This window comes from Podarcis pityusensis, assembly GCF_964106645.2.
Source record: "Podarcis pityusensis genome assembly, chromosome: 9".
Classification (NCBI taxonomy): domain Eukaryota; kingdom Metazoa; phylum Chordata; class Lepidosauria; order Squamata; family Lacertidae; genus Podarcis; species Podarcis pityusensis.
The window spans coordinates 41,691,739-41,706,044 of NC_138034.1; the positions used below are offsets into that span (position 1 = coordinate 41,691,739).

At 39.9% G+C, this 14,306-nt stretch overlaps 1 protein-coding gene and 1 long non-coding RNA gene across 5 annotated transcripts in view; one reads left to right on the top strand and one right to left on the bottom strand.

The window, feature by feature from the left end:
* Positions 1 to 14,010, top strand: part of INPP4B (inositol polyphosphate-4-phosphatase type II B) — a gene marked incomplete at its 5' end in the record, with an annotated part of 263,750 nt that extends 249,740 nt beyond the window's left edge. For all 4 annotated transcript variants that reach the window (XM_081021869.1, XM_081021870.1, XM_081021868.1 and 1 more), the window contains one exon: positions 12,345 to 14,010. In XM_081021869.1, coding sequence (XP_080877995.1) covers positions 12,345 to 12,519 — 175 coding nt within the window. In that variant the 3' untranslated portion in view covers positions 12,520 to 14,010. The remainder of the gene's footprint in view (positions 1 to 12,344) is intronic.
* LOC308485899 lies at positions 6 to 12,338 on the bottom strand. The gene is made up of 3 exons (XR_013990835.1): positions 7,903 to 12,338; positions 5,760 to 6,458; positions 6 to 4,159 (listed from the first exon to the last, which is right to left on the bottom strand). It is a non-coding gene; the product is annotated as an uncharacterized lncRNA (long non-coding RNA).
* Positions 14,011 to 14,306: the final 296 nt, after the last annotated feature.

Sequence of the window (14,306 nt, forward strand, 5' to 3'; positions counted from 1 at the left end):
TATGTTCTTCTTTTTCTGTTTGCCATCTTTCAAGTCTATCTGTGTGCTTGAATAATTTTAGCTAAAACGTTGGGTAGGTCAGGATCAAGATGTGCATGATTTGCTCTCAGTTAATGAGCCTTTCATTATTATCCCAAGCCCAGGTTCATATCTCAAGCCTTTCATCAAGCCCTTCCCCCCACCCAAACATGTTAAATTCATATAGGGGTGCTTTTTAGAAAACTGGTAAATACTACTTAATCAAAACAGTAATCTGTTATACTTGATAGCTTTGTTTAATCAAAGATAAATAAAATATAGCAAACAAAATTAAGACAAAGTTAAATAAACATGATTGTTAACATAAGTCCTCACTGGTTTTTAAAAAATTAAATTACTTTGCCTTTTAAGTATAATTATGCACAAATTAAGATGGAATTCATCAAGAATGTTAGGTACACTATTAATTTAGACATGTACTGAAAATAACTTGTCTCAAGATGTAAGTTTTGTCTGCACTTGCTAGCTAACCATGTCTGTAATGAAATTCCATACATTGTCATCAGTTTTAAAGCAGCTGTCAAGGTGAATGCAGGAATGTACAACCATGTTTTCACTATTTGTGTTTAGGCAAGGAAACCTTTGTTTTTTAAAAAAAAATCATGGTTGACAATAAGTACTACTTCTGGATTCTTTTTGCCCCATTTAAATAACTCAAGTGAAAGATTAAGTAGCCTTAATCTTAGTCTTTCACAATATGCCCTTCAACAGGGAAATGAATTTGGCTTTGTTTAAAAGGGCAGCAGTAATAAGTGAGCAGGATTGCAGGGCAATTCAGATGTTTAGCTTATTTGAATATTGCTCATGGTGTATAGTAGTTACATACATTTCATACTGACCATTATAGTCGCTTCATCCAATCACTTCTGCAGCTTTTCAGTCATCGTGGTTAATGCATGTGCCTAGCTTTCACACCTGATTATTTTACCTGCTAAAATAATCACACTTTTACTAATGATCCATTGGTTTTCTATATTTAATCATAATTTCAATTCGGCTTCCAACTACTCTTGTTTTCAGAGTAAGCTTCCAGTCCATTTGACAGCCTTAACACTGTGGGATAGATTGGTTGTTAAAAACATTGCAAGTCTACAGTGCAGAATGCCCAGTGGCAGACCAGGAAAATAGAGTTATTACAGTCTCATGTATGGTTTAATGGGATGTTTGAACCAGGCCACGGTCACTGAGATCAAATGCAGCCATCTGCCCTTCTCCCTTTGGGAGAGCTCTTCTGCAAATCATTAAAAGAGGTACTTTTTTCTACGCTGAATATACTTTTTTTTAAAAAAGTGCCCTGTGTTTTGGCTCATCTGTACTCTTACCCATGAATATGATTGGCAGCATTACATCTGCCCAAGAATAGATGTGATTGCACCTGATTGGAACAGTGTTCTCCATTCACTGGAATAGAGCATTGAGAAAAGGAGATACTTTCCATGTCCCTGAGCTCAGCTTCTGTAGATTTAGTCAAGGCTCATTCTATTCAAGGCTCTCCAAGAGATTTCATAACTGTGCTTTTGAGTTGGCCTTAAATAAATGGAGTTGTTATAGGATGTGACACTTGTGTATTTATCCTTCTATGTGATTACTTCAGTAAAGTGCTGTTTAAAAGGCTATTCGGTGGACTTCTCAAACACCCAGCCATAAAAGACTCCAGGGAGGATTTTTTAAATGTAATTTTTAAGGAATGTGGAAAAATCGGGACTTCAGCGCTTTCTTATTTTCTGCAGTTTGAGTTGTCAAGTGACAATGACTGCTGAACAGTGTGTCAACGCTCTATCTCACTCTGTAATGATTGTCAGGAAGAGATCTAAACTCTTCGAAAACAAGCACTCTGAAACAGATCAGCTCTTGACATGGCAAACATTAGGGGTCCTTACTGGTATTAAGACCAACCAACAATGGTATTTAAATAGTAACAAAAATACCAATTAAATAGAGTTCATTCATAAATTCATCTTCAAGTGTCAGTGTTGGTCAATCCATATCTTTTGACTTTAAATTCTCCTTTCACTTCTTGAACAGGGTAGACCTTCTTAAAATAAAACTGTGGTTTTTCTACTTTCAACACCTTGAACAGTGTATTATCTGAGGTCACTATAGAGTTCACAGTTGTGATGAAAGTGTTTCTTTTTAAAGATGTGTTGAAGAACATTGTAGAGTACAAATCATAGCTGTGCTAGGTTTATTATAAGATACTTGATTCCACTAGAGGACAGTTGTGATATTTTTCAGATTCTTAGAATAGAGTTCTAAAGCCATTGATAATGGAATCAAAGTTGAAGGGTGGGGTGTAAAGTTAGGCATAAATGCTGCAGTTGCAAAAAAGTATAAAACACATGAATTATCATTAGTTGAAGATATCTAGATTACACTTAATATGTGACAGCGATAACATTTTGGAGGTCTGAACAACAGATGCATGCAGTGAAGCATTCCAATAAATTGTCTCTCAGCTTTTGAATTTTCTTCTATTGGAGGCTTGTCCAAGCTTATCTTATGTCCAGGGACAAGGAGGTATAGAGTACAATAATCAGCATATTGTTTCTCATTCTGAACAACTGAGTGGGCTATCTGTCTAAAAAAAAATTAATGGTTCCCAAGTTTCTCTTTCTCACTCACTCTCACAAACCAATGTTGTGAGAAATTACTGAGCAAAAGCCTCCCAGAATGTGTATATTCTCAAGCATATTCTGATGTGGCGCCAAATTGAAATTAGGAGAGTGTCTTTCTTCTCTGGACACAATGGTGATATTTGATAACTGGTATTCTCCTGTTACATGTCAATTCTGAACGTTCTATTATTTCCTGTTCCCTAACAATAGCTTCTGGCTGTTTTTATAAATTAGGAGGAGACTATAAATTCTGCTCCAAAGTGACAAATGCTTTACCGCTTTATTTATGACACTTATTTCTATGGCATAAGAGCCAGGCTGCTGTTACCTTTGTGTAGAAGCTCTAGAGAAATTACATTTCAGAAATCATTTAAGGAAAAGCAAGGCATAAAAAAACTTTAAAGAGAATCTAGTGAAGGGAACATTTTCTGCCATTCCTTTTGGGATTAGGATAGGCGTTGGATACGACTGATAGTCTAGCCCCACCCTTTCAATGTAATCAAATGTTATAATATTTGAGAGGGCAGGGGACAAATTTGGGGGTCTTTTAACCAATGGAGTATCCAGGCATCTGTGTGCTCTTCAGCATAACACAGTCTAGAACTTCTTTCTTGAGAAAAATATTGGAGCAATTTAAATAACAGAAAGCGAGTGAGAGAGAGAGAGACTGCTGTTCTAGCAAAGTACATAGTAAAGTTCAAAATATTGCATATACAACTCTGACACAGCAAGTGCCATCCAATCCAGCCTCAAACTTACTTTGATAAGAACTTATTATTCAGTATTTCCCCAGCATAACCAGAAATATCCCATTTTGATGAAATCTGTTGTTGAGACCCAAGGGCTTGTCCAAACTAGCCTGCCTCCACATTAATGGAGGGGTGTCTGGAAGAACACTGAGGTGGGATTCACATTGTGTTCCAGTGTGTACAAGCCCTTACTTTATAAAGAAACATTTCTCAATATTGTCCAATTTATGTCTTTTAAACATGAGTATGAAATGCTGAATATATTCATTTCCAAAGAACAATTTCAGGTTTGTTTTGTTTGGCTGTGAATATTTCTACTCCGTAAATGTTTTCTGGACCTGCTGACAACTCAAAGCGATTTGACTATTTATTTTGATAAGACATACCTGAATACTGCAAAGAATGTGTTCCCTTTGCCTGTGACATACAGATGCTGTAAACAGAGGAGACGCACAAAAAGTGTAGGTAGATAGCACTGGCTGTGTTGTTTGGAGCAGCTACTGTTGCTCCACATTCCCTTGACTGCCTTGGCAGGTAGATGAGATGTGCCTGCCTGGACCAAGCGCTGTTATGCTGATCACACTTGCTGAGCTGCTGAAGCTGTCTCTCCTCATTTCCCAGGAGAAGGAAGAGAGTTGTGCTGCTCCCACCACCTTCGTGCATTCTCTGACAGGGTTGCCAATTGACCAGTTTTATTTTTGCAAGTGGAATGTCAAATCCAGTCAACTTCGTGCAGCAATTGGTTGTAACCTTTGGCTAGAAAAAGAGAGAAATAATATGCTGATCAGTGTTTGGTCACATACTAAGGTGCACACACGATTCATTCTTCCTTTCAATCTCCATCCACATCCACAGTTCTCGTTCTCTCTCCCTCCCTCCTCCCTCCCTCTCACACACAACTCCTATAATTCATATTAATAAAAATTACATGAGCACCCCCATTTGACAGCACACTTGCATAGAAGCCAATGTGTGCCTTGTGAACATAGACACCAATAATGCATGGTAGAGAGCAAATGACACAGAGGACATGGCCATTTGGAAGGTTGCTGGTGTTCTACTTCTTCCTATGGCTGTGCACAAGGAATGTTACATTAAACAAGGGACCAAGAAAAGCAATCTGCTTAGCCTAGAACAGATGTGTGTATATATTGTTATGTAACTTATTGATTATGGGCAGGTATGTGGAAGAATTGTGAATTTGGACATATCCCATAGGACCAGCCTAAGCCCAGGCACAAGAAAATAAACTTGGGATATGTTACACAGTAAGTGACACCCATTAGTATTTATGAGCAAATAAAATAAAGATATCATATCCCTGTAAGTAGGCTTATCATTATAACTGTATGTAAAAAACAACAACCCAATGTGTTTCTAATTAATAACCTATGTCAAATTAAGGATCCATCATACCCTTCTGAACAGCTGCCTTTCTGGCATGCACTCATTGAAGCCTACCTATATAGATGAAACAATGAAATAGAATATTTGTACTGCAGTAAGAAAATCTGTCTGGATAATACAACACAATTATAATCTAACTTTATAAGCAAACAACGGGGGAGGGGACCTCATCTTACAGAAATGAATTGGAATGAACAGTACATAGATCTCCGAAATAGGTTAAATGTAAATAATTTGAAGAATAAGATTTTCTCTGATTAGGCTAATGAAGTAATTTCAGAAGACTAGTTTTCTGACTAAAGTCAATGTTTCGATCAGAGCTCCTGCTGAGGCTCATATAAGGGTCTTACATTGGCCCAGTTGAATTTTTGACTCTGTTTTTAACAACTGGCACACATAGACCCAATGCCATATTACAAACTGCTTCTGAAACTTACCTTGTTTCAAAAGCAGTTCTAAGTGAGCCATGGTTTCTACTGTTCAAGAAGCCCAAGAAATCTAAAGCCTCCTTAGACTCACAGGCCTTTGGATTCTAACCATTCTACAATCCACTCGCTCTGATGTGGAGGTTCACACTTTCCCTCAGCTTCTTGGGTAATTGGTAGGATCATAGATGCATAAGCAAATTGTAGTTAGCAGCCTGTTCTTTGTTTAGCATTCTTGGGTGAAAGAGAAGGAGAACCGTAACAATAACCACCCCTTCTGACTTGTTATGACCTTTTCTAAAAAAAACCTAAGGAGGAAAGGTCTCCTTAGTGGAGAGATGGTACAAACATTTTAAAACACCAAGAGATTAGAGGGTGGTGTGTTGGAACTGGAGGGGTTTTTTGGGGGGGGGGGGGTTAGGTTATTAACTGGTTCTGCTATCGGCTCCTTCCCACCCCACCCACAGTCAATAATACAATAGTAAAAGACTGAGAATCTAGAGTTGACTCCCACTGTCACCTACCCAAAGATGTGGCCTCTGTTTCAAGAGCAGCTTGGTGCTTGACATGAGTTGAGGACTGGCTGAGCGAAGTCATCCTGAGGCTTTTCATTTCTTCCTTAAATCCTGTAATTATCATGACCTGTTCGATCTTCTGAGAGGTAGAAATTAAATATCCGCATCTCCATCTTTATTTCTCTCCTAAGCTGGTGGTGAGATGGCTTTGATTCTGAAAATAAAACCAGAAACTTTGAAGTAAGCCCTCAGAATGGGGATTTGGGGTGGGGGGCGATGCTCTGGCTAAGAGCAAGTTCTATAAAGTCAGTAAACAATTCTAAGGATTGTTGAAGAGGCCACGCAAATGGGTGCAGTGATGATAATGACCACAGACAGGAAGAAAACAACTAGATCGTCACTCAGATACATTGATCAAAAGTTCAAACCCTTTTTAAACACCAAGCTTGCTGTTTGGAGCAGCTCTTTCTTCCTTGTGGGCACTGGGACCAGCTCCCAATAATTGTGCAGCCAAGCGTTCCTTTTTAGTAGCAGATGAATAGGAGGAGACAGGCATGTCAATTTTCTTTTTCCACTTCCAGTAATACATTCCTCTTCCTTAAAAATCTTTATCCCAATGTCAACATGAAAGACAGGACAAATAAAAACACTTTTGGCTCCTGGGACTTCCCTCGCCAAAGAATTTGACCCAATTGTTTGCCTTCGACCCTGTGTAAAAATAAAAAAAGGTGAGTCTGACAAGGCACCTTGGGGCTTGCTTCAGTCACTGGTGCTATTTTGGCAGTTCATCTAATTGCAAGCAAGGAAGACAGGAGAAGAAAAACAAAGAACCGTTTGTTGCATTGAAGTCGCACGGCTGTCTTCCGAACACCTAAACTGAGAATAGCCAATTGATTCTTATTCTGGCACAGACAATGGTACAATTATGATTATGGATATGTTAATTGGCTGTTTTTATTGGAAAACTAATAAAAATGATTTTTTTAAAAAATTCAGTCAATGAGCCCCATTTCCTTGGGAAAGTGGGAGAGTCAAATGTCTGTTTAATATATTCCACTATATTGGTGTTCTTTCCAAAGACACCAAACTCTCAGAACAACAGACAATGTGTAGCAGGCATATTTGGGGAGCTGAAAGAAACAATACAAACATACCGTTTGCATCAATCCTGGATAAAGTGTGGTTAGTTTTAACTATGCTTGATTAAAACAAACAGTGATTTATGAAGCTGGCTTGATATAGTAAACCACAGCTAAAACTAAACACAGCTTCCAATTTTGACATAATAGCAAACTAAAGTTGTTTGGAAGTACTCACTTCTGTTTTCAGTCTCCTAATGGCTGCACTGGATAAGTTGAGGGGAGAGGGAGCAGACCTATACATGTTCCACTAAACGATAATTCTGTGTTACATCCAAACCAGGCTACTGAAGCCACACCAGGTAGCATGAAAGGTAGTGGCCACAGGACAACAACTTGATAAACAGTTTGCATTGCAGTTCAAAACAGGCTAGAATCTGGTGTCAGGGATTTGAATTTTCACTGTATTGAAAGGTATTGTCTTAGTTGGCTGCTCTCCTGTCCCTTGGAACCTGACTAGTTATAGTTTGAGTTTTTGAAAGTGCTTCAAAGAAAGTAACAGTAGCTTTCTGTGCTGAGATTTAGAATACCAAGCAGTTTATAAATGTCTGTTTTGATGTGCCTCAATTTTTCTATTAATAATCATGACAAGCAGTAAAATCTTAAAGGAGCTGAATTTCTAAATACACTGCAGAATTTCCACTCAGGTATCCTTGGTTTTGCATTGGGAATTCTTTTCACGGTTTTCTGTCATCTTTGAAGAGTTATAAAGATTCAGAAATTAATGTCAGATTAGTATTCCATCAGAAATACTTATTTGTACAAGGGCTTCTGCTATTCCATCTCATCCATTGAACCAGCTTTGATCTTGGTCCCTGATTTTAATGACTTTCGTCCACAAGTTATATAATAAGCAGTCGTGTTCTCCTTTTGCTACCTTAATTTCCACTGGTCTAACAGGTAAATGAAAGAACCTGTTATCACTTGTATATATGCATGCATTAAAACATATACCCTTCCATTGGGCATCCATTGAACCAAAGTATTGTTGTTAAAAAAACAGCCATGCATACCTGGAATACAGCAGCGACAAAGCAGTAAAGACCTCATTCATCTGATTTTATCATGTACAGAAATATCTAGGTGGGATCCGGGTGATTCGTCTCTTCTGTCAAGACAGGGCTTAGCTGCTGCTGATGTGTAAAATACGATGACAGACATTTTACTCTAAGTGAACTGAATATTTCAGTCATACTCAGTTATATCCGTATTAAATCCCATTGATTCCTGTAGGAGATATATACAGGCACACACATACTTCCACTGTCACTCAAACATAGTCATACCAGGCAAAGCATATAATAGCATGATTATAAGGGTATGCTGTAAAGTATATCCTCGTAATACTAACACTAATTATGTTAGGCTTATTAATGGTGTTGTGTTGACATGTTCTGTGGCATCAGCATATTATCAGATCATTTACTTAATGCTTATATGTTTTGTCATTTTAGAATTAAATGTTACAAGCAATTCAACCAAAATTATTTGGCTGGTTGCCCAAAATTAAGATAAGGAATCTAGACCTGCTGCCTTCCCACCAAATCTTCAACTTCTGTTCTCCCTTCAGTTCTAGCCCATGTTATCCCAAACTGCAAAATTCTCTTGGCTATCCTGGCCTCATTTTCTCAGCCTAATGCATACTCTGTCATTCCCCGTCAACTTCTTTCATCATTTGTTACTTCAGATTGCTCTTTTGTATGCCATCATACACGTGGCCCATCTTCCACTCAGCTTCCCAGTCCTCAGCCTTCATACCTGAATTGCACTCCTACATCCCTCCTCTCTCATCTGCTTTCTGGCAACAGCACAAAATGCCTCCAGTCCCACTTTCTGACTGGCTAAAATTTGTGTCAACTTCCTGTTCCTTTGCTTTCCACTTTAGGCACTGAGTTTAGTGGGGAGGGGAAAGTCCTAGGGAGATTGTTTCCTCCCCAACCCCTTCCCATAATGTAGGGTTGCCATATTTTGAAGCACAAAAAAGAGGACCCCCCTCTCCCCAAACAAAGCTGCCTCTCATGATCCTCATGCCCTCTGCTTTCCTACCCCGGCCATGTCGCCTCTTGCAAAGGGAGACCTTGCACGCTCACCTGCTCTGCCACAGCTCGGAAGAGGCACGACCCGTCCTTCGCCACTTGCTTGCAGTACAACCCCTGAGATCGCAGGCAGGCCTCCATGGAGGAATCCGCTGGGGCCTCCGCGCCGGAGCCCGGGGGGCTCTGCTCCTCGCCACCTGGCTTCTCTTCTGCAGCACCCTCCATGTTTATTTATGGCTCCAGGGATTGCAAGGAAATTGCTGCTTCCCCACATGCTTCAGAAGAAAGTGGGAGAGATGCAGTGAAAGCCCCTTGTTCTGGGGGCGGCTGCCAGCACAGCGCAGCAGGAACCAGACTCGCATTCACGGGTCACCCATGTGGCTTCTGTGAGATGCCCCACTTGCACTGGGCGGCAGTGGCGTCTGCCGCTTCTTGCTCGGCTTTTCCGCTGAAGTTTCCTGGCTTCAAGCCCGGCACAGAGAACTTGCACGCTCCTCCTGCTGCCCCGCTTGGGAAGGCGGCTCTCGCCCGCTCCCTTTACGCATCACTGGGCTCCAGAAGCAGAAACAAAAGAGCCAAACTCTCTCTCTCTCTGGCTTCTGCCTGCTCTCACCTCTCTAGCTACCTATGAGTTGAGGGAAAGGACCCCACCCATTTGCTATCTCAAAAAGAGCCACCAGAAAGCCTCATAACAATATCCTTCTTACATTCTTCATCAGCCAAGTTGCTTGGCTAGCAAGTTCAGTGTCCTTTATTTGGCAGCACATCTTGCAAAACTCAGTATTGTGTGCAGATTAATTGCTGCGGTCATGAATAAATCTGACCAGTATTGAAAACTGCAGTACATTCATTTAGTGACACAGGAGGATATTCACTGGCAGTTCCAGATACTTTCTGCTAGGAAGTTAAGACTGATATTATAAATACAATCTGCAGAACTATTTGGCATTACATAATTCAGCCATTCCCAAGCTGTGCTGACTAGGGCTGAAGGGATTTTTATACAAAACATCTGGAGGGCACCAAGTTTGGAAAGACTGACCTAATTTCATGTTTTGCAATGGCAGTGTAAGTGGGATGGCTGGTTTTCTTCTTTTTCTCATTTAAAGCCATTATACCTTAATAAAAATAATTAGTCACCTTATGTGCAATGTGTTAGAAAATACAAGTAGGACCTGCAATAAGATGTTTCATAGTTTTCCTCACACCCTAAAAGAGTAGCTCCTGTTTAGGGTTGCAGCCAGTCATGCTCTCCTCCAGGACACTTTAAAGAGCTCAAGCAGACCAAATTCACTTGCCCACCAAAGTTTTACATTTGTCTTTTTGAATATGCAACTTCCCCTGGCTCCTAGAGGTCACCTCTAACACACCATTTTAGATTTTAAAAACATTTTGTTACTTCTGCATGCCTTGGGGCTTGCCTAAGGAGGCAGAAGCCTCCCTCCTGTTTCTCAGCAACTCTGTTTTGGCTCCAATCCTGGTGGCACTGAGTAGTAGAACAGTAATAGAAATGAAAATAGTAATGCAGGCAAGGTAAATGAAAGAAATAAGAATCACAGAATCAAAGAATTGCAGAGTCAGAAGGGACCACAAGGGTTATCTAGTCCAACGCCCTGAAATGCAGGAATATTTTGCCCAACATGGGGCTTGAACCCACAACCCTGAGTTTAAGTTTCATCCTCTACCAACTGAGCTAATCCTTCGTTTTCCCATTGCCTTACCCACAATCTAAGCTGGGAAGTGGGAAGGACAAACTGAACATTTTTCTAACCCTCCAAAATCACACCTTAATTTTATCAGCAAGGTCTTTCTTTGCTGAGTAGCATGCAAGAATCTGTGGCGCTGACTCTGCAGGGAAGGTTGCTCTAAGTATGGTCTCTTCTTGAAAATGTTGAGATCTGTATAAGGTTACAAGAGGGCTCTGTATAGTTCCTGTAGACAGGCAGCACTCTGGGACACAACAGGGAACTGGAGAATGGTGTGCATCCTCTCTTATCTTTGCACTGTTCTACTTGAGCTATACTGCCTTATTCAGGGGAGAGAGAGAGATCTAGGTGGAAATATAGGATGCCCAGTCCCTGACTCCTGCAGTTTAAAAAATGATCAGACAGCCAATGACAGGAAAGAACCTGAGACTTTGGAGAGCCACTGTTGCTGTGTACACACTATAATTTAAAGCACATTCTTTCAAAGCACATTCTTTCTCTCAAAGCATTCTGGGCACTGTCATTTCTAATGGTTTTCTGGGAATTGTGAGGAGTAAATGCTCTCTCTTTCTGTTTGTGTGCAGTTAAAAAGGTAACATCATTTAGAGCAAATATTCAGATAATTCCTAGAACTTCACTATCCCACATTATGGTTAAGTGGCTTGATGACAGAGTTAGGCATCATTTTCATAAACAGACTCAGGGATTTAAAAAAACAACAACTGCTCCCTAGCTTTGCCTCAGTATTGATTTTGCAAATAAATTTACATTTGCTTGATTGCTTTTAACATTAATTTAAAGTTCTTGAAATAACTCCATTGCAGAAAGTACTTATGGAGAACTAACTCCAGGTTTGAGGAACCCCTGTGGAAAGTGCCCTGGGAAGAGCCCCATCTCCTTTGAGCAGCAGTGCTCCAAACAATGCCAGGTAGATGACTCTAGCATTCGTTTAAGTTTCCCACAATGCCCTAGTGATACCACACCAGAGGCATTGTGGGAAATTTGGGTAGTGACCCAACTGCTGGGATTGTCAGGCCTCAGGGATATGGATTTAAAGGGAGTCCTAAGGCACACAGCAGCAGTGGGCCCTACTGGTGTGCTTGGGCCACTGCCACCAAAGGATGCCAAGGGCTGGCAGTTGTCAAGGGATCTTGATAAAGCAGAGACTAAATAGAGGAAAGACAGGTCATCAGAAGCCGAAAAGTGGAAACCCTTTTGGTGGCTATGACTCGTTTTTGGATCTCCAGTGAGAAAACAAAGCACCATAAATGTGAAAGTTCACCCTCCATTTCAACGCTGGAAGATGCTCTGCATGCATCATTGCATCAGAGCTCTGTGGAGCTTTCCACTGTTCCTCAATGTTTTGAAACCATGCATTTCCCCACTGATTCCACTTCATAGCATTTCAGGCTTGCTCTGTTCCCTTGCATGGGGCTTCCATTAAGAGCTTCCAACCCATGGCTTCATCTTTAATGTGCTAAGAAGTATCTGTGAGGGTTAATTCCCTGCTGTAGGCTTGCTTTTTTCATTCATTTAGAACACCTTTAAATATGTGCGATATTTTCTTATTTGGTATGCAGACTAGCCAAAATAGCTTTATTTAGCATAGATTTGTTTATATTGCGGCCATCTTTGTTGTTGGAATACCTAAGTGTTGCCTTATTCGCCTATTAAATGCTATTTTATTTGTTCCTAACTTCCCCTGTTTAACAGCAGACAAACCCAGGGAGCACTGAATGAGTCGGATGATCCCGAGACAGGCTGTCTAACTGATAACAAGCCAACTTCTCGTCACTTCTACCCTGTCGCCTTGCTCCTTGTCAGCTCGCATTTGCTGGTTGTGTGGCTTATTTTAAGTCTTGCTTTATTATTAGCCAAATATCAGTAAATTTCACTTCTGTCCATTTCTTTTCTATGAACAGCAACAGCTTAAGATTAAAAATTGTGCTGTATGATTTCTACATTTTCAGACCCACAAATTTGACCTCAAGAAGGCAATGTCTTGAACTGTAAAAGATTTTATTTCTATTTCCAGAAATCAAGAAAGCATACTATGCATCAAGTGATTTAATCTGCTTTCTATTCCGAGCAAATCTTTTCACACATTAAGAATGGCCATTATATTAGTGTTTCTTGATCAGATGAGATTTTGCCATTAAATTGGAAGGATCTCTCCTCCCCCCCCCCCCCACTGCCCGCTTTTTACAAAACTCGTACTTAGGACCAATTCAACTCCTTATGGAGTGATTTTACTGTCTCATTTTTACTTGGGGACCCATTTGCAGAAATCTTCACTTCTTTTCCAGCATGCACAGCCCCACACTTAAACATTGCCAAGGTTTAGCACACCAGAAAGTATGGTTTTAGCTGACATGGGCCCTTTGCCATTTTCACTTGGGGGAGCTCACATCAGACAAAGGGTTTCTTATTTGGAAATGCAGTGGTAAAATTCACATTGCAAAGACAGTCACATGTTTGTCTGTGATGATTATCAGTCCTTAGTCAAAATATGGGGGGAGGGGGGAATTAAATCTGTACTCATAGAACTCAACCCAAGCTGAATTATTTAGACAGGTCAGTTTGAAAGATTAATTTTCCATGTGCTTTTTTTCATTGTTACTTCCTGATAGGAGTTCCTGTTTTAGCAAATAGTTCACTCTTTTATTTGTTGCGACTAACCCTTTTCTGTCAAGCCGTTCTATGGCACTTGATAAGTTCTGTTTTGTAACAAAATTAACCTGTTTGTAAATGTTGCTTTGGTTGCTTTTGCTTTATATTCATTTAAACAAAAGTTTTGTTTGCGTCTTGATGCACCATGTTGGCTCTTGTGACTTTTGTACTGTGTATGAATGAGCATCATTATTTTGAAAGCAGAGAGTTGTTGGATCAGGCTATTGGAAAGCCATTTTCTATTTCCTTCATTGCAAAGCTAAACAGAATGAAAATAAGACAAAGATGGAAGTTTCCTTTACAAATCTGTAGGGCCAGACTTAATTAAAAATGCCTTATTCCTAGAACCTGCACACCTAAGGCTACATGTGAACTCTGACATGTACAACAGAAGCAAAACAAAGCGAATCTGAAACAAAAAGTTATTAAAGAATTTTTAGAAGCAAATATATTTCTAAGGGTAGAGTAAAATATATCATAAAGTATTTAATCAAACCACAGTGAGAGATAAATATATATAAATATATATATATATATAAAACCCACACTCTACTTCTAAGGGCAATAACTGTATTGGGCCTGGCCTTGGATCTAATTTTGTAAGATGTATCATCACTTGTGGAAAATATATTGTAGAATTGAATCTCCATTATTTTTACTTCAATTGTTGCTGAAACTCTGCAATGTACAAATAAAACATATTTATTTATTTATTGTTTCACGCAGTTGTCTTTTTTCCCTCCCTTTTCACCAGAGAAGGATGCCGCATAGAGAATGTACTGAAGAATATCAAATGCAGAAAGTATGCTTTCAACATGATACAGCTGATGGCTTTCCCAAAGTTCTACCGACCACCAGAGGGAACATATGGAAAAGCTGACACCTAAGCTTTAGACACAACACAAAAAAGGCTGTGTGTGCAGGATCACACACCTGTGCTCATTAGTTAACACAAAATTGCTTTGTGCGTCTCACAGATTGGGCATACATGAGAGGGAAAATACC